This window comes from Acanthopagrus latus, chromosome 4 (genome assembly GCF_904848185.1).
Source record: "Acanthopagrus latus isolate v.2019 chromosome 4, fAcaLat1.1, whole genome shotgun sequence".
Lineage (NCBI taxonomy): Eukaryota > Metazoa > Chordata > Actinopteri > Spariformes > Sparidae > Acanthopagrus > Acanthopagrus latus.
The window spans coordinates 27,370,185-27,395,793 of NC_051042.1; the positions used below are offsets into that span (position 1 = coordinate 27,370,185).

The 25,609-nt window shown below is 43.0% G+C and overlaps 1 protein-coding gene and 2 long non-coding RNA genes across 4 annotated transcripts in view; 1 reads left to right on the forward strand and 2 right to left on the reverse strand.

The window, feature by feature from the left end:
- Positions 1-25,609, forward strand: part of LOC119018622 (MAM domain-containing glycosylphosphatidylinositol anchor protein 1) — a 211,433-nt gene that overhangs the window by 148,002 nt on the left and 37,822 nt on the right. For both annotated transcript variants that reach the window (XM_037096435.1, XM_037096436.1), the window contains 6 exons: positions 1,749-2,018; positions 4,598-4,927; positions 6,889-7,188; positions 14,372-14,638; positions 15,098-15,246; positions 25,334-25,514. In XM_037096435.1, coding sequence (XP_036952330.1) covers positions 1,749-2,018; positions 4,598-4,927; positions 6,889-7,188; positions 14,372-14,638; positions 15,098-15,246; positions 25,334-25,514 — 1,497 coding nt within the window. The remainder of the gene's footprint in view (positions 1-1,748; positions 2,019-4,597; positions 4,928-6,888; positions 7,189-14,371; positions 14,639-15,097; positions 15,247-25,333; positions 25,515-25,609) is intronic.
- On the reverse strand, positions 8,461-16,773 carry LOC119018625. The gene is made up of 4 exons (XR_005074802.1): positions 16,661-16,773; positions 13,344-13,454; positions 10,999-11,071; positions 8,461-9,517 (listed from the first exon to the last, which is right to left on the reverse strand). It is a non-coding gene; the product is annotated as an uncharacterized LOC119018625 (long non-coding RNA).
- Positions 20,062-20,997, reverse strand: LOC119018626. The gene is made up of 3 exons (XR_005074803.1): positions 20,911-20,997; positions 20,578-20,795; positions 20,062-20,272 (listed from the first exon to the last, which is right to left on the reverse strand). It is a non-coding gene; the product is annotated as an uncharacterized LOC119018626 (long non-coding RNA).

Below are 25,609 nucleotides of genomic sequence, written 5' to 3' on the forward strand. Positions count from 1 at the left end.
CAAACCCATCAGTGTTTCTGAAAATGACTTCAGGTTCTCCATTAGCACATGCCTGTCTTCATGAACCGAGCTTTCGACTGTCTTTCTATCTGCTGATTACAGAAGCACTCAATCAGGAACTAACAGATACTGTTGATACAAATATTTGTACTTATTAGCAGTTGTTTCTTGTTGTTGACTCTGTCTGCTCTTGGTGATGGTTTGAGAGTCAAACCAAAAAGCTGTAGGCCTATCTGCTTAACAGGCAGTGTGAGGAAGCTGAAATATAATCTCTGCATCTCATTAACACCCTGTGTTTGGCAGTTTTACAGACAGTACACACCCATGTACTTATCAGTGTGTGTGTGTGTGTGTGTGTTCACATAATGCTATCTGTCACTGTAGATATTCTTCTTTCCTCCCTCTCTCCTCCTCTAAGATGATTGATATCCTTTTTTTTGTCTTTTGGCTCTTTTCCCCTCTCCTGTGTCTTTTACTGGATAGTGTGTGTGTGTGTGTGTGTGCGTGTGTGTGTGTGTGTGCCCCTTGCTTCCACCACTCTGCCCTTTTTTTGTATTGGGGTGCGATCGATCTCTGTCTGGCAGGAGGATTTTTTCTCTTTTTGCCCCTCTGCAGTTGCGTTTCGGGTCATCCTGTACTTTCCCTGTTAGGTCAGTCGTAGGAGAATGACGCAGTGGCTTGGGAAGGATACAGGTGATGTGAGAGAAGGTCAACAGGGACGTGAATTACCTTTGGTTAACTGATAAGTGAGTTCTGAGAAGAAAAGATGAGAAGTTCAAACATCCTTACTCAAATGCACAGCCACATGTTGAGACCCTATCCACACACGACATCACATTTGCGTTCAGAGGAATCCTGTGTGGCTTCTGTGTGCTGACCTGGTCGGGGGGTCAGGTCTCGCCAATGTGTCCTGGGATTTATGCAGCGGTGAGCCTCCTTTGAACCGACGTAACACCCTCTTTTCAAATATCCATAACTGGAGCTGTGCATTTGGAAGGTCAGAGCTGATAAAGATGTATTTATTCCAGTGTATGTCCCATTGAGTTGGATAAAAAAGCAAAGCTTTCACTTGCGGAGAAGATCAACCAAATAGTTGTGTTTTGAAAGTCGAGGGCCTTTATTAAAATGTTCTTAGTACTGGAACTCAGTCTTAAGATGATTTCTGACAATGTTCGGAAGATGAGACAAGATCATGGCAATGGTGGAGGAGATTGATGCCAGACAACATGTATTATTCAGTGGACTAAATAGTGGATTAACAAACAAAGCTGCACATGCTCCTCAGGAGTGTTTAACCGCTGTGTATTAAAGTTGAATCTAAGTTTACCACAAGCAAAAGCATCCCAAACTGCGTCACCCCGACACGAGCAACAAGAGGAGACGCGCCAAAGTCAGGGCAAGATTTCTCTTAGAGAAAAGATGGTTTCCAAGTTTACAAAGTAAGGCGTTATAATAACTTCTTATACATGGTGTTCTGCCTCAATCACTATATTAAATGCATACAGGTAAAGTATGAACACACACAAAGACATTAATATAACACACACTCCCATTCTAATCAATGTCATCATTTGCTTGCAAAATCCTGCCAATGCCTCTGTGAACCCTGTATTAAATCTGCATGTCACAGTTGCAGACAGTGAACATCACATCTGTAAACAAATCTGCAAACAAAACAACACTGCTCTGTTCAATGTGTCAATAGAAAAACTGATTTGCACTCGTGGTCCTTTTCTTCTCCCCCTCAGCTCCCCCGATGATCCGGCTGTCAGTCAACGACACGGTGGTGGTGGACCCCGGGCAGGATGTGCTCCTAACCTGTGAGGTGACGTCAGGTTTCCCCCCGCCGACGGTGACGTGGTCACGGTATCCCGGCCCCCTTCCCCTCAGCGCCCAAGTTCGAGGGCCGACGCTGATCCTGCGGGCCGTCACCCCGGCCGACGCGGGCTTCTACAACTGCTCGGCTGTCAACAACGTGGGCAACCCCGCTCGCAAGAACGCCAATCTGGTTGTCAGGAGTAAGTGTGTGTGTGTGTTTGTTGCCGGATGACAGTGAGACAGACGGTGGGAGAAATGCGAGTGAGCGCGGGTGAGGTTCATGGCATGCGCACGCATTATTTTCACTCGGATTCAAAATGTTTGTGCCAGACTTGACCTAATTTATGCTGCGCTCATCCGCCAATATTTTGCTTCTAATTTCCCAGCTCTGAAGCTATATTTTAAAGGTGCATTATGCAACAATCCCCCGCGCACTCTAATCTCCCTGTCTGAGCAGAGAGTCGACTGATGCGATTTATAGCTTTCAAGGTTAAAGGAGCAGTCAGCGGCTACACTGGTGATATGCTGCCCCCTGTTTGTTTGGAGGCGGCAACGTACTGCACCTTTAACCGTGCTGTCGTCATTCCATATTTACTTCCCTTCAAATAGCAGACAGTAATCAAGAGATTGTAAAAGCACACTGATTTTTTTGTCCTCTGTTGATAAAGCAGATGCACACCTAATAGAAATCTGACTATTCTTAAATCATTAGATTAAAGATACTGTATTTTTTTTCATTTTCAAAAGTGCCATCTGTCCTGTCCCTGCCAGCTTTTAGTGTGCAAATTTATTCACGTGTGCTGGAAGCGACTGAGTGGCGTGCGACTCGCGAGGCAGTTGATCTGTCATTACAGTGAGCTGACGTGAAATCTCGTCAGAATAGGCGGGTTAAGTATTGCTCTTTTTCCCTTTGCCGTTAAAACAGAAGCCTTCCATTCTTCCTCCCCTCCGGCTATTTTTAGCCCCTTTAATCATCTTTATTCACTCCAATTAGTTAGACTGGAGTGGAAGCAATTAGCGACAGTCTCTTCTGTTAGTTAACACTGTGGAGAACGTATGCTGGATGGGTTTCTCCTGTTAGCTTAATGGGCCTGAACGCATCATCACACCAGCACAGGTGGTGAGACGATGAGTGAGACGCACGCACACACGCACGCACACACACACACACACCCAGTGAGTGCTAAGAGATGTGTGCAGGTAGGCAGGCGACACAGTTGCACATGAATGCACAGCCAGCTCACAGGCTCCCACGTCGCAGGCACACACAGCATCGTCTCCACACTAAGCAGGTAAAGTTGCGGGATCATGTTAACCATATGGTCACCGTTTCACATCCGCGGCTCCACCCAGGCGCCTTGTTAACAAGCTTCGAGAGGAGTTTGATTTCGAGCTCTCCTCTCCTCCTCGCCGCCTGTCTCTCGCCTTAGCGGGGGGAAAACTGTGAGCTGTTTTGTATTCAACATGGAAATCTGTTGGGGAAACGCAGCCTTTGAAACTGAAAATTAAATGTGACAGAGTGAGAGTTACTCTTTGTCCTTGATTTTGTTCCCCCCCTTCCTCTTTATCCCTTTGTTATTTTATTCACACTTGCTCCTTTTGTCTCTCCCTCTTTCACAATTTGCCTCTTCCTCTCTCTCTCTCTCTCTCTCTCTCTCTCTCTTTCTTCTTCAATTTCCTTTTTCCTTTGGTTTTCTTTTTTGTCATTCTGCCCCCCTTACGATGCCTCGCACACTATGTTGCAAGCTCATCTACCATTCCATGTTAGCCATCTTCCCCCTCCTTCATCCACTTTATTTTTATTTTAATTGTACTTTTTTGTATTCTCAGTCTCTCTCACAACTCTGTCCATTCTGCTATTCCTGAAGCTAGATTTAATCTCCTTTGTCAAATTTAAATTTCATTCACATTCAACAAATTTTAGCAAAATTCAGTGGCATGAATATGTGTGTAGATATATGTAGATAAGTATGCACTTCCTAGATAGAGGCAGCAGGTAAGAGACTATTAAACACATAGCATCATAATCTTACCTCAAACATAAGTCCTCTCACTCCTCACGGGCCTAGAAAAAGACAGATTAGTCTTTTTCTTGGCCCGTTCACACATTTTTTGCAAATAAGAGCACAAATGTGTGAACCCATTTTTTCCTGAACCAAACTTGATAGGTGTAGGAACCCGACGTTGTTGTAGCTGAAGCTACTTGGTCGCCCAGTCACGCAGTTGTTACCGTGGTTACTGCTTGCCTTGTTAACTATGTCACTTTTACTTATGTGGTTTTTAATTTACACTTGAAAGGATCATATCAAGTGGCATGACTGACCCAGACAAGGGCTCAGCCAAATTTCATTTTTTGACCTGAACCTGGCTCAGTCCATCAGGTCCTGACAGATCCTGAAGGCGGCCTGAAGGGACCTGGCGAGTTTGGGATGGTTACTCATGCAATAAATTTACTAATAATTCAGTAATACCCTGAATATACAAAAAATAATAACTTCTAGAAACCCCCTTGCAGAACCAGCCGAATGCAAATTTGTGAGTGAATGAGTGAATTACAAGCTAGTTTAATTATCTGCTCACCATTCATAAGAAATATATAGATTCTACTTGTGGAAAAGTATAGAAGAGTATATAGATTAGGTCCAACGTTGGGGATTTAGTAACAGTTGCTGGTGATGTCCCGCCTCCATTATTGATATCAGGACTTCACCACAGCCCTCCTCTCACACTCTACCTTCTTCTCTCTTCCTCCTCCTCACCCTGACACCACCGCACACAGCAATGAGCAACCTGACCTTCCAGATCACACCGGACTCCAACAAGGACAGCGAGACCATCCAAATGGGTCGAGACCTCAAGCTGTCGTGCCACGTTGACGCCACCCCGCAGGACAAGGTCAACTACACATGGTACAAGAACGGCGCACCCGTCTTCAACTCAGATAGCCTGATCCTGCTACGCAGTGACCCAGACATGGCACCCGGCACCAGCAGCTTGGAGATTGTGGACATGAAGTTCAGAGACTTGGCGACCTACAGCTGCGTGGCGAACTTCCCAGGGAGCAGAGTGCCGGAGCTCCGTGTGGATGTCAACATCTCTCAGAGCAGCGGTGAGAGCTTCTTTTTTTTGTTTTCACGCCTCTGTCGGTCTGAAACCAGTATTTATGACTTGTCAAGTGTCAGCTATAAAGTAGCTCTATGGCTAACTTGTACTGTCAAAAAAAATGTAATGATTTGATGGGAAGATACATTTTTCTACAAGCAAGTAAGAACAACTCTAAATGTGCCAATGGCTGCAATTCATTATTCAAGCACTCCTGAAAAGGGTATTTTGCTCCATCATTTTAGTGTATCTCCTTTATTAAGATGATTTCTTCTCAGAATAGGCACTCTCTGTACAGTATATGAATATTACACTGTATATTGTATGTAATATGCGTATACTGTGTACAGCATACGCATATTACATACAATATACAGTGTAAGCCTGACGCATGACACAGAGTGTTTTACTTTTTGTGTCAGCAAAGACAGCAACAGTGACCGAGCAACGGAGCATTAAAGCTGTTAGATGTGGTTCTCAACCTTTTTCGGATTAGAATGGTGTGTTAAAACTGCTATTTGGTTCGCAATAATGTCCTTGTTTCATAATGTAACCATAACGATAGTTAGATCAAGTTTTCCGACCACTAACTTATGTAGTTTTAGCAAGCTCAGAAAAGACCACACAATAACAATACACTGCAGTCTATGCCTCCAACCAAGAAACCGCCATCAAAAAGCCACTCAAATCCACAAATAATGCTCAGAACAGCACCAAACTTCAGCAACACTACAAACAGGGTCCCAGGACATAGTTCGAGGCATCAAACATCAACTAGCTTTGCTGGATTTCTACTGAATAGAGAACATAACTCACCACTCAGCAGCTAGCTCGTTGTGGGGAAGCCCTGCGAGTCGATTACCAAGTGCAGTTAGAAATGCTCGATTCCGTTCTTTTCCCTGCCCACTCGCAATAATAACTGTTATAAACTGGTAGACAAGACACATATGAACTTTGATTACATTTCCATGGAGTGATAATCATACATTTTCATCCTTGAGCTGTGGAACTCTACTGCACTGGATAATCGACTTTTGAGAAATTTGAGAAACTCTAGGTTAGATGCACAGTGCAAAATAAACCCCCACACTTTAAATTTAAACATTACATAGTTGATATTCATTTGTTGTTTCCCATTTACATTAGTAGTTGTTTGACTTATTCAACCTTCTCTGTAACTTTCGCTCTATTGTTTGATTTGACACAAAGAACTTAAGATCACAGCGGCGTATGATAACAGTGTGTGTGTGTGTGTGTGTGTGTGTGTGTGTGTGTGTGTGTGTGTGTGTGTTTCTGTGTTCACTCTCATGTGTGATAAAATTTTAATGTGAGCAATAAATACTGAGCAGTAATCTTTTTTTAATGTCCCCTGCTGTACTGAAACTCTGTTGATTGTCCAATAAAGTTAGCCTTGTAAATGTCACACCCTTTCATACCTTTTTATTCTCCGTCTGTCTCTGTCATGTAGTTTCTCTGTTCACGCCATCCGCAATTTTTTCAGTCGCACCCACCTCCTGACTTTGTTATTTGGCGACAGCCTTCCCCTCTCCTCCACTGTGCACTTAAGCACTTTTTTTTAAAAACTTACTCTCACAATTTAGAGGGATGAAACCGAATGACTCATAAACCTTTGTCAAGGTTGTTTTCTTTGAGCTTACATACAAATGTATTTTATGTTTTGAAATTGTAAGATTGTAATAACTCTCAGTTTAATCAAAGATCTATCTGTCCTTTCATTAGAAATTCACAAGCCACAATATATCAGATTTTCCTTCGGCTTTTTTTTTTTTTTTTTCTGTGAAGCTTCTTGATGAATATTGTATGAAGATTGTTTTCCTTTATTGCAGCAATTTGTATCATTGTTAGGAAAAGTCATACTTTTCCAATGCATTATTCATGTTTGCTGGAATGTATGTAGAACAAAAAAGACTTAGGTTCCCTCTCTCTCTCCCCTCGTCTCCCCTCCAGTCTCTCCTCCGATGCTGTCGGTTCCACCCGGAGGTCAGGTGGTCAGCGTGCGAGAGGGCGGCAACGCCGAGCTGGTGTGCTTGGTGGTGGACGGCAAGCCGCGTCCGCCTGTGCTGTGGTCGCGGACGGAAAAGGACCTGCTGATGCCGTCGGGGGCGACCATGGTGGAGACGCCCGACGGCCGCCTCAGGCTGAAGAACGTCAGCAGGGACATGATGGGGCTGTACCGGTGCCAGACGGCTCCGTACAACGGGCTGAACATCAAGCGCAGGGAGGCGCAGGTCCAACTCAATGTGCAGTGTAGGTATCAGCGGAGAGCGACGTGTTGTAGGCTTCATTTTGGATTGTAGTGTAAAGGATACCTGATAGTGCGTCACGCCTACACCTCCGCAGACCATACAAACTTTCTCTTTGTTGCCATGGTGATGTCAGAGCTTCTATTAACACTGCTCTTTTTCTGGTTCCACCTCCTTGAATAATGGCATAATCTTCACACTTTTCTTTTCTCAAATCTGTGCACCGCAAAGACAGGTGTGGTGATGTAAAGAGTGTTTAAAAGGTGGGGAGAAAGAGAATAAGAAGAGACTTCTGCGGCTTAGAGGCTGTTTTTCGCTAAACCAGCTCCTTCCTCTTCGTCTTCCCCTTCTCCTTCTCTTTCCTCTTTGGGTCTGCCGTTATTAAAACTCCCGGAGGACGGGCTTTGAGAGAGGAACAGGATCTCTCTTGCTAAATGTGACGCATAATTTCAATGCCTTTCCCTCCCATGGGGCTACCCTACTTTTACTTACCTCTGCAGCGCTTGAACTGTGCTACATAGAGACGGCGTTTCTGACGACTCTGCCTGCACACTGTTAAAACCGAGAGAGCGTGACATGAAGTACAAATATGATTTGGATTCCGGAATCAAAAACATACATCGCCATTTATCCTTTATCAAACCATACGAAACCACTTGTCCCCCAAGGGTGCATGTGACTGCTGTGTAGTTGCTTTTCGACTCCATTACTTTTCCTTGGTTTAAAAACAAAAACAAAATCTCACTGCTTTTGCTTCCAGGACAACAGCGTACGTATTGGTAGCAGGGGGTCACATCTATAATATATGTACACCCCGTGGGCAAAATCAGTGCGCTGTATAGGTGCTGTCATCAGCCGCAGTAACACGAGCTCCCCTGCTGAATTTCCCAGCGAGTGACAGTGTTGTCATTCGCATAGCATACCGAAAGCAACGGGCAAAAATCAAACATAATAACCTAAAGAAAATAATCCTTCCAGAGAATAATTGGGACGAGTCTGAGCTTCACGGTGACGCCACGAGCATATGAACAACTGTGGTGAGCAAAAAAAATTCGAGTGGAGTTGTTCTAGCACTCATCCAAGGCGCTCAGTCGGATCTGAACTGAGGAGTTTAAGAAAGTCTAGACAGCTTGCTGTCTGTGCGAAACAATCCAACCGCTGTTTTTCTTATGATAAAAACTTAGCATTCGCTAGTTTAAAATGTTGTTGGATGAATGAGTAATGAACTGTTTCGGTTAAAGCTTTCACAGCAGAGAGCAGAGCGTCACTGCACCGGTGAAAGCTTGATTTAATCAAGTAAATTTATGTTAACCAGAATTCAGCACACAATACAGCTCTTTCAGTGCACTCCCACTGTGTCCTGCATACAAGGTCAAGCTAAAAGGCTACTGCTATGAAAGTAATGAATGCAGGCTACGATATATTAGAAGAACACAAGGATGAAAAAGCAAGTTTTGTGGATCTAGAAGAACATAAAAAGGCTCAAAAAGAGATGAAACATGAAAGTGGTCTGCGTTAATCAAGGTCAGAAATTTAGAAGTTCGGAAATTTGTTTTTCTTCAACCAAAATTCCCCAAATTTACATTTTAAGTCACAGAACAACTGCATGTTGTCGTATTTCTTAAGGGGTAACGCCACCTATTTCAATTTGTATAAAGCCTATTGTGGCTCGGGAGAAAGCCACAAGTAATAGAAATGTCCAACAGTTGCATTGTGGGTAATGTAGGCAACAGGTTTTTGAGAAGCAGTCTACTGGTCTGGCACTGCACTCCCTTAACACTGTCGGACTCTTTGTGGAAACTTTTAAAACGCATCTGAATCAACAAAGCAGAACCAGAGGTGTTTTCTTAAATTTTCTTATTAAACATATTCTTCTTTTTGAAAACATGGCGCCTACATTACCCACAATCCAACAGAGCCACTGACTGATATCACTGGAGGAAATTCACCTGATTCCATGCAGCTTCCTCTGCAGCCACAAACAAACACTACTTTTTCACACATGTAGTATTAATCCTCCTCAAGACCTATAAACACACTTGAGTGTGTGAAATTGGGTGAGTTACCCTTATTAAACATATTTTAGCTTCCAGTCCCATATTCCTTCCCATGTTAGCTCCATTAACTTGTTGCCAATCAAGCCATTTCTTTTGATAGAGCCATTAAAATGAAAAAAAGTCCTCTCCTCTCCTCTCCTCTCCTCTCCTCTCCTCTCCTCTCCAAGAAGGATTTACAGGTCTCGCTAATGCAAGCGGGGCGGAAGGGCAACACTCTGTGAGCTCTGCTGTCAGCACCGGCCGAGGCTGATTAATGGACCAGGTGGCCGCCCCGCTCTGGACAGAGAAAGAAACAGAGAGATGACACAGATACATGAGCAGGACTGAGAGAGGACCGAGAGAAACAGGGTTAAGAGAGAGCTCGAAAAAAGAGAAAAGTGGGGTTAGGGACGGTGGGGAAAAGGGGGAACGAGGGCACGGCTGATGTGCTGAAAAAAAGATGGGATGATTGGGAGGTGGGGCGGAGGAAAACAGACTGGGAGATACAAAAACACCAAAAACGAGTGGAGCCTACTGTTTATATTTCCTCTCTTCCATTTAACTTCATTTGTTTGTTTCGCCTCCATCCATCGAGCTTTGCTGATCAATGCGAGGGAAGGATGCCATCATTTTTTTATGGCAGATATAATTAAATGGATATGCGCGCTCTCGCAAACTCCCGCCTCACCCACTTCCTCTATCCGCCTCGCGTCCCCTTCTCCGCTTGCCCACTCTCCCTCTTGAGAGGTGGCTGTTCTTCCTCATTGCCGTTCTCATCATCATCAATCAGCTAACTGCTGGCCATGAGAGAGGACCTCTCTCCGTCTTGTCATTCCCCTTTCTGCATCCTGCATTCTCCCATTCTCTTCCCCACCTCCCGCACTCCATCATCGACTTCTCTCACTCTCACGCCGCACTTTCCCCCGTCATTTGTCTTCTTCATTGTCTTCACCTTTAGGAGCTGTTTCTCTCCTCCCTTCATCCCGCCGCGCTCACCTCCCTCCCTCTCTCGGCCTCATGTAAATTGATTTTCTCTTTGTGTAATGTAAATGTTTGGCTTGGTCAGTGTTGCATTCCCCCGGATGGAATCCATTTTGCATTCAATAAGACAGATAGCGATGGTGTGTTTACATGGATTATGGTCCCTCTGACTATGAAGCATCGCGTGGTGGTGCCGCGAGTCTCGATTGAGTAGCGACGAGACGCGGAAAAAACAAAAGCTCGGGAGAGTTCGACTGTTAAGAAACGTACGTAATTGTTGAAATTAATCCTAAAGGTAAGGTAAGAGATCGTAATAACTTGTCTCTTCTGAGGACAGGATGATTTATAAACCGCTCACAAACCAGCTCACAGCACGCGTCCTCTCGCCTCAAACCTCCCTCCCGCCTCCCGCTGCCACCGTCACTCCCAAGTTTGCCTGCCTCTTCTTTACCCTTGCCACCTGTTTCCAAAGTCAGATCAGCCATCAGTATGCATATGTGTGCAGGGTATGTGACCATACACTAATCAGTCCATAGGATTACAGTATGACCTTTGACCACCCGCCCATCCCTCAGCTCCATCGCATGGTGCCACAGGAAGTGTAGGTAACACAGTCATTTCAAGAGGTCAGAAAACACCCAGAAGTAAATGACAAGATCCCATATATGTATAAAAAAAGAAGAAAGTGGGAAGCTGTAGATATGTTGCATGCACAAGCCGGGAGACTGGCAGGCAACACATGCTGAGAAGTTAAGTGTTATGGAGGTTTCAGGTCTTTTTAACATGCAGGTGCTTACTCATGTCCCTCTGACTGGAGTGCAAGCACAGAATGGTAAACTGAGGATTTGGTTTGGCTGTGTGTACCAGTTCCTAAAGGGAAAAGAAGGGAAAAAAGGAGTGAAGGCTTAACTCGCAGAGAAAATGCATTTCTTCATATTTTATTCATATGTCTTGTTGTGTATTTTTTGTTTTGTTGTGTGTCTTGAACCCACATGGCTAGAGTTTTTTTTTTGTTTTGTTTTATTAACTTTAACGATTCTCGCTGTCCAGTAAAAAAAACAAACAATTCTATCTAAAATGTCAACTTTTTCTTGAGCTGAGAAAAACAGACACAGCTTTGTGTTGATGCATTTTTCAGAAGACTCTGTGGCTTCATGAATAGTTTTTTCAGCATTAAAAATTTAATTGTCTCAACTTGTAAAAGGTGCACTCCCTCCCTTTATCAAAAAATCCAAAACGCCAAATTTGAAGATTCACTGGACAGCCATGCTGTGTTGAAATGTGGCTAAACACATATATAATAACTGTTGTTCATGAATGGTAGTGAGTGCAACACCACCGTGATAAACGCATGACCACTTCCACTGCAAAAACAAACAAGGCAACGTTATGAAGTAATTGGCATTTTGTGCAATTTGGCGCCCCCATAGTTTCTGAGTGCCACAGCACTGTTGTAAATATAAATCCCAGGTCTGTAAAAAATTAAGGTGCCAGGTACACACAAATCTCAGAAAATGTGAATATATGTATATTGAAGACACTATATTCAAGACACTGTACCATCAAACTGGTTTTGAAGCCATTACGTTAAGGTAAAATAGTTACATAATGTGGCTTTAACAGTAAACTAACTCAATTTAAGTTATTAATGATGGTTTTTATAAAGTGTTACCAAAAATGTGGAGGCCATAAAGTGTGTGGTTGTCTCCTAAAAAACAACAGTGAGCTATTTCCTATTTGTAAAATATATAAAGTATGAACAGTGATCGAAACTTGATTTATGGACCACCTTATTTTACAAAGAAGAGTGAAAAGCTGATAAAAAATACAATAACAGTAAAAATTAAAGTTAACAGTAAAACACATAATATAAAAAAAAACAATAAGATGCATGATGCATAAAACATTTAGAAACAACAATATGACATCTTTACAAGAGTAATGCGCACAAAACAGCCTAAATTAAAAAGGCAAGCTAAAGAAATAGTTGTTACTGTTGATGTTTTTTTTTTATCAATACTGTGTATTCCTTGATAAGGAAATCTCTCCGATCAGCTGTTTAAACATTAGAATAATGCCTCCATCAGCTCTGCGATTGTAGAAATCCCTGGTTGAATATCTTTCTATTAGTGCTGTCATGACTCCTGCTGAGACGGTTAATTCCTCCCAGAGATTTCTACATTGTATCGGCACAATAAGAGCATCTCCCTGCCTCAGTGTCTGCTTCTTATGTTATCGTTCCATCTGCCTCTGCCGGTCCTCCTCAGCGTGGCTCATCCGTGGCCCTATCTTTCTAAATTACAGGCATAACGTAGATTAGACTGTAATTACACATCTGTGTCTGATAAACTTGATTCATAAGGGACTCTAGTCATGCCGCCTCACCTCTGGGGGCCTTAACACTAGATCTCATCACCGTTAGCGCGACAATACTGCCATTAGCATCTTGTCTATTATCTACATGATTAGCCAGGGGTGAACTAGCTGGCTGGTGATTTGTGGCGGAGTCATTCGGCTGCGTTGCGTCTCGGCTGACCCCGGGGCGAGAGCAGCTAGTCAGTCATTAGCGGAGCCACATATCGCCGCTGACAGGTTAATTACAGCTGGTTAGGATAGGTTAGCAGTGGGGATATGATAGTGCCTCGTGGAAAATGCCTGATTCCCCCGAGGCGGCAACAGTTGCTCTGTGTCAGATGATTTGTCAAAGCTAATGTTTTCTGATGCTGTGAGGAAATTTACACGGCGGAGAATAAAAAAGATGACGAGGCATGGAGAATGAGACACGCGCGGTGGTAATGAATTCACACTGCTGCAGCTGCGTTTTGTACTGCTCACATCCCTGAGCTCAAAAAAACCCTTCACAAACTCTTTCTGTTTCAGTTTATCTCCATCTCCTTCTTCATGAGGTAAATGGATTTTAAAAATGAAAAGCGATTAGGGATAATGGGTTTTACATGGATTCACATGGTCACTAGGCTTAATCACAAAGTAAGAGTCCCTAATATGTTGTACTGTATGTTGTACTCTATAGTCGGTGTATATGATTAAGTGATCAATCAATCAAAGATTTGGAAACAATTGTAACCTGTTCGGTACAGAAGAAACTGATTCTGGGTGTCCAATGCTTATCGGATCCACTTACCAAAAATGGTTGGATGATCCAATGTGTTGACAGAAGCTTAATAAACCAGCCTGGAACTCCTTTGTCTTTTTGGTAATTCCGTATGCTTCTGTGAATATTTTATCCACTCTTCTATGATAAAAACAAAAAACAAAAAAACAAAACGTTACCACAGATGCTAGCCGGCCATATTTGCGTTCCCACTGTGCCTTAGGTGAGTCTTTCGATCAATCAGAAGTTTGTTATCGACTCATCCATTAATGGGAGGCCGATCCGACGATTCCTGCGTGATTGCCTCTGCCAGCGTGCACTCAGGGTGAACTGTGCCGGGACCTGAGGAGGCGGGCAAAACCTTCAATGTGTGCTTCGACTTTTGTATGATTTTTTTTCCACTGCGATTGCCAAGACTTTCCAAAAGATTTCAAGAAGCCAGACATCTTATTCATTATGATGTGATTAAATTTCAGTGTGATTCCATTTTCAGTTTTGTTTTTCTTTCCTTTGCCTTTATGGTCATAGAACTATTTACACACTTCACTGCAGCCACACATATTCTGATAGCATAGGTTGTCCTGAAGAAACAAAAAAAAAAGATTTACATAACTTCATTTTGCACTACAGGGTGATGTAACACAAGTATTATCACACACAAGACAAAACCAGACCGTTTGGCCTTGGTAGAAGTACCATTCTAGTTTCTTCATTTATTATCTTATATTTTTCAGATTTATATACCTGTAGAATCTAATTATTTTACTCTCTATACTAGTCTTTACCTATTTGCATCATTGTGCTGCTACACCGGCCACCCATGTTATCTTATGATGTTTTAAGCCACTCAAATACTAAAATCAAATCAAACTACTAAAATCAAATCTCTCTGTCTTTAACTCATCAATTGCAGTAAAGAATCAAAGAATCAATTAATAATTAAATGGACAATATGTACATACATTCTCATAGCTTCTTTGGCCTCTGCACCTCATATTGTTAGATTAGCTGCCATGTAACTACTTTATGTCTAAAAAAAAGTTCTTCTGCCTCCTCAGATCCTCCTATACTGGACCCGGTCTTCCAGGACATGCGCTCGAGGAACTATCAGATGGTGACCCTGACGTGTACGGTCCTGCGGTCGAACCCGCCTCGCCTGACAGACATCCGCTGGTTCCGTAATGGCGACCTCATCCGCATGCCGATGCCGGACCTGAAGGAGACACCGGAGCTGAAGTTCAAGCTGGAGCCCAACAACAACGGCTCCTACGAGTGCCGAGTCAGCAATAACGCGGGGACGTCGACCTGCACGTTTAACGTCTCGGGTGAGTGAGCAGCCGAGAGGCAGCCGTTTGCAATCCATACGCGGAAAAGAATCACGGTTATCCATCTGCCTGATATCCGTCCATCATAAATCCATATGTGGACTCAAGGGTAGGATCACTGCCCCTCTCGGTGTCCCCATGATAAAAGCTGCAAAAGTGCCCTTTCGCAGATAAAATATGATAACGAGCCCTCTATATGGTGCCCTTCCAGTCAAAAAGTACATTTTCCCCTAGTGTTTTATTACAGAGGTGCAGCAGTTCTAATCCATAACTAAAAAATGTACCCTTAACCAGGGTTTGTAAGTACTCCACTATGAATATATCATAATAATATTCTTTGCTGGTGCCCCACCACACATATACCACACACTCCATATTCACCATGAGGCAGCTGTCTTCCTCAGCATCATTCATCAGAAACATTTTGTGCTCTCCTCCGTGTTTCCGCCAACCCCTCAGCCCAACCCTACAATGCAGAGTTCTACTTCGACACGCCCAACCCAGTCCGAATCCTAAAAGGGAACAACTATTCGTACAACCTGCAGTGGACACAGAGAGACCCCGAGGCCACGGACCGGATCATAGGCTACTGGATTAATGTACGCAAGGTAAAGCGCTCAATATCTATGTATACATACACTCTTTGATGTCTCTTGGCTCTGGTATCCTTCTGAGAGACAGGCAGGTACGTGACTTGACAGACAGGATCTCACTGACTCTGTTTATCCAATACTCATACAGCTGACTAAACCTAAGACAAACTCCAGTTACCTGCTTGTGTTTGCAAGTTTGGCATCACGTTGACTGAGCGGACTAACATGTTTTGACAAGAACACACACAAACACAAGATCGTATGTAGGAAAGCGTGAATGCTAAGAAAACATTAGGCTCCATGAGCTCAGGGAGTGTCAGGCATGTGTAGTCAATCAATAGAGACCTGAACAGAATTACAACAGTGATACAGCCTCCTCTCCTCTCCTTCTCCTTCCCCTCTTACTTTGGCTCTTTAGTAATTTTAACTAAAGAGATCTTTTTCTGATGTAATTCTTGCCTAGATTTCATGTTCCCATGCATGGAGAAGATTGTTGTTTCCAAGAAGACACTGGCGTTTGCAGTAAACACGCCTCTCTCGCAGTGAAGCGTGTCTCGAAAATGCTTTCAGTACAACAAAGTGAATGGAAAAGAGAGCAAGCGCTGCTGTACTATGAAGCAGCGCAAGTAAACAAAGCAGAAACTGAATCTTTTGGTGCTGCGTTTTCTTTAGCTTTGTATTCTGATGATCTCATTTTCACTTGTTTTATATGTTGTTTATCCTGATGTCACCTGTCGAGGTCAGTGATGATCAGCCAATATCAAGAAAACAGATATATGCAACTAGATGTTTTTCGAAATGAACTCCAGGGACTTCAGCTAACTGCCCTTTAACCTCTTGTGTTATCTCCTCTCTTTCTGTTACGTAATTCTTTGTTAATAGCCGTCACATCCCCCTTCAATAGTCAGCGCACATCACTCAGCTTTACCAAACAAAGGCTTCATTTTCCACTTCGAGACAGTGGTCCAGAGATGTAGAGATGAGTGGGCCGCTCAAAGAAGCCCCATCACAATGCCTGACCGTCGTTTTTAAACTGTCCACACACAATTACTTCACTGTCTGGGCCAGATTTTAACTGTAAGTGCCAGACAGGCAATTATGTGTTTACTTCTGATGTTGTAACCAGTCCAGGCACAGCCAGGAGAGGACAATTTTTTAATGGTATTTTCATGTTTTATCTTGTCCTCAAATGACTGACTTTATCTTGACGTGACTTCATTTTCACAACCCTGTGAGGGGTGTTGAATTAGCCTCGCAGTCACAAACTGAAACTTCAAATTCTGATGCACTAGAACTAAACTCTTAACCCTGAAAGGCCCAGACAGCTGCAGGTGGCTAAAAAAAAAGTTATTGTTATTTTGTTTCATACTTTTGAACCACCAATACTATCCATATGATTTAATAATTGATATAAAGTAGAATTTCCTACCTTTTTCAGTGGTATCACACGTCTTGTTTGGGCCTTCAGGGGCGCCGTAGGGAGCCCGGATACCCCCACTCATGTTCAATGGATAGTATGATGCATATCTCAGTGGCCAGCACATTGGCATCAGCCCTGGATAAGATTGGAATAAATGGCTATAGCTTGCTTGGGAAAAGTCAGATGTAGACAAAAATTCATATGGAAGTCGAACTTTGGTAGGTTTTAAACCAGTAAGTAAACCAACTGGATATGCTCCAGGAGATGCTGTGTGTACATTTTCATATGACACAGGTAACACGCACACACAGCTTTTCCATTACAAATTACTTTTGTGTCTAAAAGCATACTAGTTCTACCAGTATTCATCAACATCATGACCAATTCCTACATTTGTTCCCCTATTTCTGTCTCTAACCGAACCTCTTAGCGGGCCCCTGATCTGAACTTTCTCTCCACATTGTGAAGGCAACCTCAGGCCACCTCCTTGTTTTGTTTCAAACATCTATTCATAGATTACTGGCCTTGAGTCAGAAGAGGGGAAGGATAATAGTGAATTATACACAACTGGCTAGGGGTTGGTGCGTGCACGTGTGCATACGTGTGCATATATGTGTGTGTGTGTGTGTGTGTGTGCGTGTGTGTGTGTGTGTGAGACACTGAAGCGGAGGGAGTGCAGGGTCTGCCAGCTTGCTTTTGTGCGGATGAATAGCTAATTCCCCTCCTACTTTAAGTCTTGGCAGCTTACCTCATTAAGTAAGACTCTACAGGGAGACAGACAAAGAGCGCTGGCCTTCCTAAGATGCACAGATGATTGCATGCCCGTGCTCTACCTCTCTCTTCTTCCTTTCACTTTTGTCCTCCGTCCTTCTACCAGTATTTTCCATCTTCATCGAACACAGCATCTCTTCTTTTCTTTCTCCCCCATTTCTTCCTGCTTCCTCCTCCTCCTCCTCCTCCTCCTCCTCCTCCTCCATCTTTCTCTCACTTCCCATCTCTGTTTTCTTCCAAGGTAGCGTGTGTGAGTGCGGACGTAATGGCGTTTAGCGTCTGGTGAACCGTGGCAACTAAAATAGCGCTGATGAATAGTAGCCGTGAGTTGTTATGCTGACAGTGTTAAAATAATGAGTTGCACTAAGTGGCAGTTTAGGACTTCTTAAATGTTGTTAAAGTTTAATTTGATTTCAAGGTTTTCTTACCTGCGTGTTTTTTTTATGTGTGCATTAGAGAGCGGTGGGAAAAAGAGAGACCGGAGGGGGAGAAGGGGGAGGGGGAGCGAGGGAGTGAATGAACGGGTGCGAAGGAGAGAAATAAGATGCAAATGAAAGAAAAACAGCAAATCTCACTGGTCCTCTCGACTATTAAATAGAGTATGAGAACATTCAAATGTAATACCATCTCAATTTCACAACCCATCTATTTCTGCAACACTTTCTCCAGCTCATCCTCTTAACGCCCTGACAGTCTATCTTTTTAGCACATACAAAATGATGTAGGGGCTCTCGGGGGAGACATGCAGGCACATGGGGGAATAAAAGAGGAATCAGATCAGTTCATATAGAGCGCTGCTCTTTGCTGTCTGCCTGAGCACAAAGCTATTACTTTTGTGCCCATTTGCTTTAACTTTTTGCATTTTTGTTGATGTCCATGTGGGCGTTTCTTCTGTGAGTTTATGCATATTTATCGATCCTTGTGACCATGTGAATGGCCGTTTGATGCATTTTTATTTACCGGTGTGTCCACTCCCGTGTGTGTGTGGCTGGCATGACTCATTGCCAGCGTGTGAAATCCACGTTTACACTTCCTAATTTAGATTTGTTCTCCCTGCGGAGAGCGGGGGGTTCCCTGCGTAGGAATGAGCAGAGTTGACAGGCCCTCGTTGTTTCGTCAAGCTGTCCTTACACTCCCTTTTTTCCTCACACCATAACCTCTACTCCTACGGCTTCTCAAATGAGTTCTTTGATTTGTGAGAGCTGATTAAAATGTGATAATTTAACCTTTTTACAACAAGAGAGACAGATTTAATAAGCCTTTTGATGCTCATTTCAGACTAATGAACGCGGGGCCCTTGTCTTTTGTGGATGTGTTTAAGGAAGTATCATGTAAATGTCACAGTGGATTCACATTTACTTGATTTACTGCTTTAAAAGGCATTTGCAAATTTGTGCACATATATTTGTGTTAAGGAAAGAGGAAGTTTAAAGGGTAACAGCACAGATTGTATACATACAGAGTATTACTTCATATGTGATAAAAACAAGTATAACACCTGATGTGGATCCAAAGGAAGCAGCATGTAATGTGATTAATTGCCTCCAGTGATGTCACTCAGTAGCTAAATTGCATTGTGGGCAATGTAGGCTCCTGGTTTTTAATGTGTGGAATAAAAGCGTAGATACCTCTGGTTCTGCCGGATCTGTTTTGATCATTTGTCAATAATGAGTCCATCAGTGTTCTAGGAGTGCAATGCATTTTCAGGAGCTGATGCCAGCATTACCCACAATGCAACTTAGCCGCTGAGTTACATCACTGGAGGCATTTTATCAGATGATGTGCCGCTTCAGCTGGAACCAATTAAAGACTTTAAACTAGTTTTCACAATTTTCACATCACATATGCAGTCCCAAGACCTGTTAACACATACCAATGTGCAGAAATTGGTGAAGTTGGTTCAAAATCTAGAAACAAGACAGCCGCTTACAAGGAAAAAGTGTGCAGTATCCAGTCACACATAATTTTCTGAAGAAATGCTGGAAGGCAGTTGAGTGAGCGGTCATTAAACCTGACTTCACCAAACTGCCGATGCGCACATTTCTCTATCACTTCTTCCATTCCATTATGTTATGTTCAAACAGGAGACAAAGAAAGCTGTCACCTTGTGTCATTCACCCAAATGAGAAAGCTGGACCGTTTGTTCAGCCCTTACTGTTAATTCACCCCAAAACAGACACTGTGCCGAGCGTACAAATGATGGCTAGATAGTGACGGAGCAGAATATCCTGTTCTGTCTTTCTTTGATTTTCCCTGCCTTTCCTTCAAATGTCTGTCTGTCTTTCCAATGATCGGGACAGCATTTATTTAACAATCTTTAGAAAAAAGTTTTAAACGAGAATTGTATTCACAATTGATGCCCAAATCTTGGTCTTGATAAAAGTTTCTTACTGGAGCTTGCTGATCTTAAACTAACTGTCGATTTCAGTGTTCATTTTTGCAAGCTCGCGGTCAGGAGTTGGTTCTAGTGTGCTCAGCATTACAACACAGCGCCTCTGAAATGATTAGAAAACAGACAAACATAAACCTCATGTTCACACAGCACAGCAAAGTGTGATCACTCTGTGGTACATATATGTATACTGCAGAGACACTCTGCACTACAATCCCATAATATACATACCGTACGTGTGCTTTTTTGAATCCCGAATTTCTTCGAAAGCTTGTTTTCTTTCCTCCGTTATTGCTTTTCTCTCTCCGTCTTCACACCTTCCTCCCGCTATCTCTAAATCTCTGCACCTCATCTCTGTATCGACCGCGCTCGCCCGCAGCGATGGAGTTTGTGAATCATCGAAGTTGTGCAGCTAGCAGCTGACCTCGCTTCAGATCGTTGCTGCGCGCAGGTTCTTTCTGCACACAGCCGCACACCGTCGCACAAACACACATCCCCCATTATCATATATATGAGAATTAAACATATTCATGATGAATTAGAGTTTCACGTTAAATCAAATATATGAATAATTTATATATATATATGCAGATATACTCTGTGCTGTGCAAGCATAGATGCTCTGGACACAGTGCGCACACACACACACACACCCACACACACGTGCACAGATGATTGGCTTGTTCACGTGCACCCGATAATGGTGAACTGCTGGATCAGTGATGAAAGAGCTCTGCTAATAGAGGATAATAGAAAAATTAACCTCACGTTCCCGAGTGTTTGGAGAGGCGGCCTCTTTTCACGCCATCAATCCCGACCCCCATCTCATACGCGCACGTCACTCTGCCCGTGCGTTTCCATCCCACCGCTGCTCCTTTGCTCTCGCCCCCTTTCACACGTTCTTTGTCTTGTTGTCTCTCTGCTGACAGTCTGATGGAGACGCAGCTGAAAACACCGTCTGGCTGCGATCCCCTCAAACGCCTGCCGCAGACACAGGCACACACGAACACACACATGTCAAGAGAGGTATATGGACTTCTGTGTCGGTCTGTCAACCAGCCAGCCCCTCCGCCTGTTAAAATATGTTGTCACTCACTGCGGTCACTTTGGCTGTCTCCGTCTGTTGGCCATTCCGCTACATGCTGTATATCTTTCTCACCGTCCTTCTGTCCCTTTGCCTGTCAATTAGGTTCAGGCACGCACACGCATGCACGCACACACACACACACACACACACACACACACACACACACACACACGGGCACACACACATCATGTCCACTGACCTAGTGACGGAGGTAGAAGCAGGGAGAGATTTTTTCTGCCAGCAGCGGGAGCAGCTGAATTCTTATGAGTCACACTTCAGCACCTCATTGATCCAGTGTGTGTTTCCAGGTCAACACAGTGTGCATGTGTTTGAATGTGTGTGTGAGTGTGTGTGTGCATGCTGTTTGTCTAGATCTCTCTCTTTTTTTTTTTGGTCCACACACTGTAAAAGGAGGCAAACAAGTGTCTGCACGTGTGTGTGTGTGTGTGTTTGTGTGTGTGTGCATAGACCCCACCCAGGCATGGAAAAAGGCAGTCAACTAACTCGTAGACCCACATCTCCCTGCTAACACGTAGTCTTATGCATTTTACATGAGCATAGTTTGTCTTTCGTGCAGTATTCCACATAATTATGCATATTCCGTTTGAGCAGCTTGTAAATGTTTATACTGATCGTAAGCGTAAGATGGTGTTAAAAGTGCACTATACATTTTAACATGTAACTGCAAACCATGTGAAACATACATGTTATGATAATTTGTGTTTTTTATGTATTCAGTTTTGGTGCCAGATGAGCAAATGTTGTACATGAATTAGAATTAGTTCCGCTTCCATCAACAGTGGAATGTTACTCACATATCAGTAGATTAACAGAAGGAATCTGGTAATCATTTTAGGGGTCATAGGAATATTTTGACAACAAATACTTTTGGGACTTGAAGTATAATTTGCTGATAATATTTCTGCATATAACAAGATTTTTAATGCAGGCCTTGTAATGGAGTAGTTTCACATTGCTGTATCAGTGCTTTTACTTAAAGGAGACCTATTATGCGCTTTTTCCTTTGCCTCGGTGTGTTATATATGTGTTATATAGGTCCTCTCGCATGTAAAAGGTCTTAAAAGTTAAAAAAGTTCAGAGTCTGCACCAATGGAAGTTCCTCTCTCTCACAGAAATCACTGCTCCTGAAACGCCTCGTCAGCAGTACCGCCTTTAATTATGTGACTCACATACGTCACAGAGTCACATATTTGCATAATCTATACCTCCGCGGCTAGTTTGGCACATAAAAAATGAGAACTGATGCATTTTTTGAGCGTTAAAGAATATGAAACTAATCTAGAAGTAACCAAATTTAAAATTTTAAACCTGAATATGAACATTATATATCTCTTTTAACGAGCCCAGTGGCTATTTAAGAAATCTAAAACTCTGACCTTTCCTTGATGTGACAGTCTCTTGATCAAAAAGGTCACGTTCAAATAAAATAGGCAGTATCCTCTTATGCAACACCCTGCTTCATCCTTAGTTATGTCTCTTCTTTTTGAACCTCATCAAATGATATTTGAAATACCACAAAATTCCAGATTCGAAAGTAAACAGGACTCCCGTGTGCAAATGTCAGGACTTTAATTTCCTCTAATGTATTTGGGCTCAGAGCAGCATCGCAAATCAAGAGCTTGATAGGAGGAGGAAAGCGGTCAATGGGAGAAGTTTGAGAACAATTAAGAGAAGAGAAGACAAGATGAGAGAAGAGGATATCACATATGTTAGGAGGGAAAATGTGGTTGGCATTTAGGCAAGAACGATTCATAACTGGAAAAAAGAGGGTAAAAAATTGGAGCACTGAGCTGGAAACAGCCGGGCTATCACTGAAAAAAGAAGATTTAACAGCCATTAGTGGCGCGGGGCCTGGTGAGGAGGGAAGGATTTGATTCCAAGTGTGTTGCCGAGCACAACAATGCATGGATCGGGCTCTGGATGCCATGTGGGGCTCACGCCATAATTGGAGTTGTACCAAATTCTTTGCAGCCTGAGCGAGAGTCACCATGGTCTTGTCAATAGAAATGATCATCTCATTGCAGCCGAGTTTGAGTTTGTGGTGGGGGGTAGACAGCCATTGGGGATAGCACAGATCAACTTGAGTGTCAGAGGACAGGAGGAAAAGCTGAAGTCACCGTGGCTGATGTCAGGACATATTAGCAATATTCAAACTTACCAAACTAATTCTCTTTGGATCGGATGAGCCGAGTAGAAGCAGGACAGCAAGCAGACACATTTGAAACACACATTTCACTTTTTTCCCCCATCACTTTTGCATAATTATTCCAAAAACTTGCAATGTAAAAATGTGTACCTTGCGGTGACTGAAAAAATGTGAATTTTCAGTGCAATAAATCAATCACATAATGAAGTCACACATACAGGTGCTGCGTATTGTTCTAAATTCATGTTGCATAAAATCTGCACAAACCTGTTACACTCTGATTGCCATGTGAAGGCTCTGTGCTGTCGACACTTACCACACACACACAAGCACACGCACAATCAGACATGACGCACACACGCACACACACACACACACACACACACACACACACACACACACACACACTTGTCCTGCATGCATTACCTGGTAATGGCATGCTGTGGGTGTACTAAGGTGTTATGGTGGAGTGGCTGACCTAATGCATTACATTGAGCTCACTGTCAGGTCTTTAAGTAGCTGGGATCAGAGGCAGATACACAGCTAATGGATCCTTCTCTCCGTGGGTGGAATAACACAGCAATAGCTGTATTAAAAGTGGTGCTAGTGAAAAGAAAAAAAAAACCAAAAACACCTGACTTACCTTTAAAAAAAATGAGGAGACAGTTGGACCGGATCACATCTTATTTCATCCATTTTTATTTCCATTTTCACGCACTGCCAATTCAATTTATTTAATACTGTTTGGGAATCAAACTTTTGTAAGTAAAGGTAGAGATATCACAAATGAGTGACTCTCCGGGGAGACGTGCAGACACAGAGGGGAGTAAAAGAGGACTCAGAGGATCAGTTTGTATACAGCAGTGCTCTTTACTGTCGGTCTGAGCACAAACATAATTCTTTTGTACCCATTTGCTTTAATGTTTGCATTTTATTGATGTCTATGTGGTCATTTCTCATGTGAGTTTATTTCCAGTATGTTTATCGATCTCTGTGTGTGTGTGTGTGTGTGTGTGGCTGGCATGATTTGTTCCAAGACTCTCTGTCAGCCTGTGAATTGTTTTGGTTTAAAGACGGGACTGAAAACGTAAATGCAGTCCAAGAAAGGTAAAATCAAAGTCCTGGCCTGGTTGACTGGCTGTATGCCCAATGCTGGCTGAACGCCCATTGCCAATTCCACTGAAGTTAAATGGAAATGTGAGGAATCACACACACATATAATGGAAGAAGTCAAATTATATGATGATTCTGTGATTAATAGGGTATCTAGGAATCTAAGAAACTGTGAGACACTGTAATGTAGTTAACTACAGTATATGAGAAATGGTAAATCATCATGCCACCGCTGCATAAGTCAGTTGGCCACCCCATTCCAAAAAATCTGGAAGCTGACTCTGGTGTGTGTAGATAAATTGTTGCTGCGTTGACACAAAGCAAAAATCTGTGTTCATCAGGAGTTGACGGCATGTTTTAATCAGTTAAGCTGGCGATTGTTTGCCAAGAAAAGTACGAGTGGATCTTTAACCCTGAGTTAGACTCCGTTTTCCTGCCTACGTAAAATTGCAGAGAGTATTACCAGTGTAGGAGCAGTTCATATTGCAGTTAAAACCCTCCAGACGGGAGATGAGCCGGAGCTTTGCGTCGTTACCTGGGGGAATTTGCTTTCACACTGTTGACTTTTGATTGGCAAACATCTTGATATTTTGGCATATCAGCATAAGCAGGCTGGGTTAAGGATGCTATTATGAAAGTACAGGAGGAAAAGGAGGAAAATAGATGGAAGGTGTGCCTGACAGTACTGACACCTCCATGTGTGACTCTCACTTTCTTCTGCCTCTTAGTCAGATCTGCCGTTTTCTGACAGTCGTCTTTTTTACACACTTGTTATGTTTTTGTGCTGGCGACAACCAGGTGCACTTACATGTTTGTCCTAAATAAAAGCATAAGTAGGTCTACATTAAATAGGAGAGGTCGCACCGCTACTGTGCCTTTACACAAGAGATGTCACCCCAGAGAACTAATGATTGACAGTAGATGGGAGGGCAGATTGTCTAGTTAATTAATCATTTGATGGCGTTGCTCACTCAGACAGATTAAAGAAATAAAAGCGCTTAAATGGGTCACAAAACATACTTTGGGGGCTGTAATTATACCTGGGTGTCCCACCCAAGTAAAGTCTATGTGTGGGAAACACTGATATTTGTGAGTTTACATCCTAATATTCCCTGTTCGTGTGCTTGTGTATGTTCACCTGTATCAATCTAGAACAAGCAGAGCCTGCTTTCAAAGCAGATAGACCTCAAGGGTAAGGAGCCAGAGAAGGGTGTGCTGATGTCCTACACCATCTCAGACCTGAGAATCCCTTTGTCCTACGAGGTCCGACTGGCCCCCATCACAACCTACAGCACTGGGGACTACATCAGTCGCATCATACAGTACTCAGAGCGTGAGTCTAATTTTAAACATCATTTTCTCAAGAAATCACCTCTTATATCCATGGACTGACATAGTTTGAGTGTGCATATCTGATTGTTAATTGAT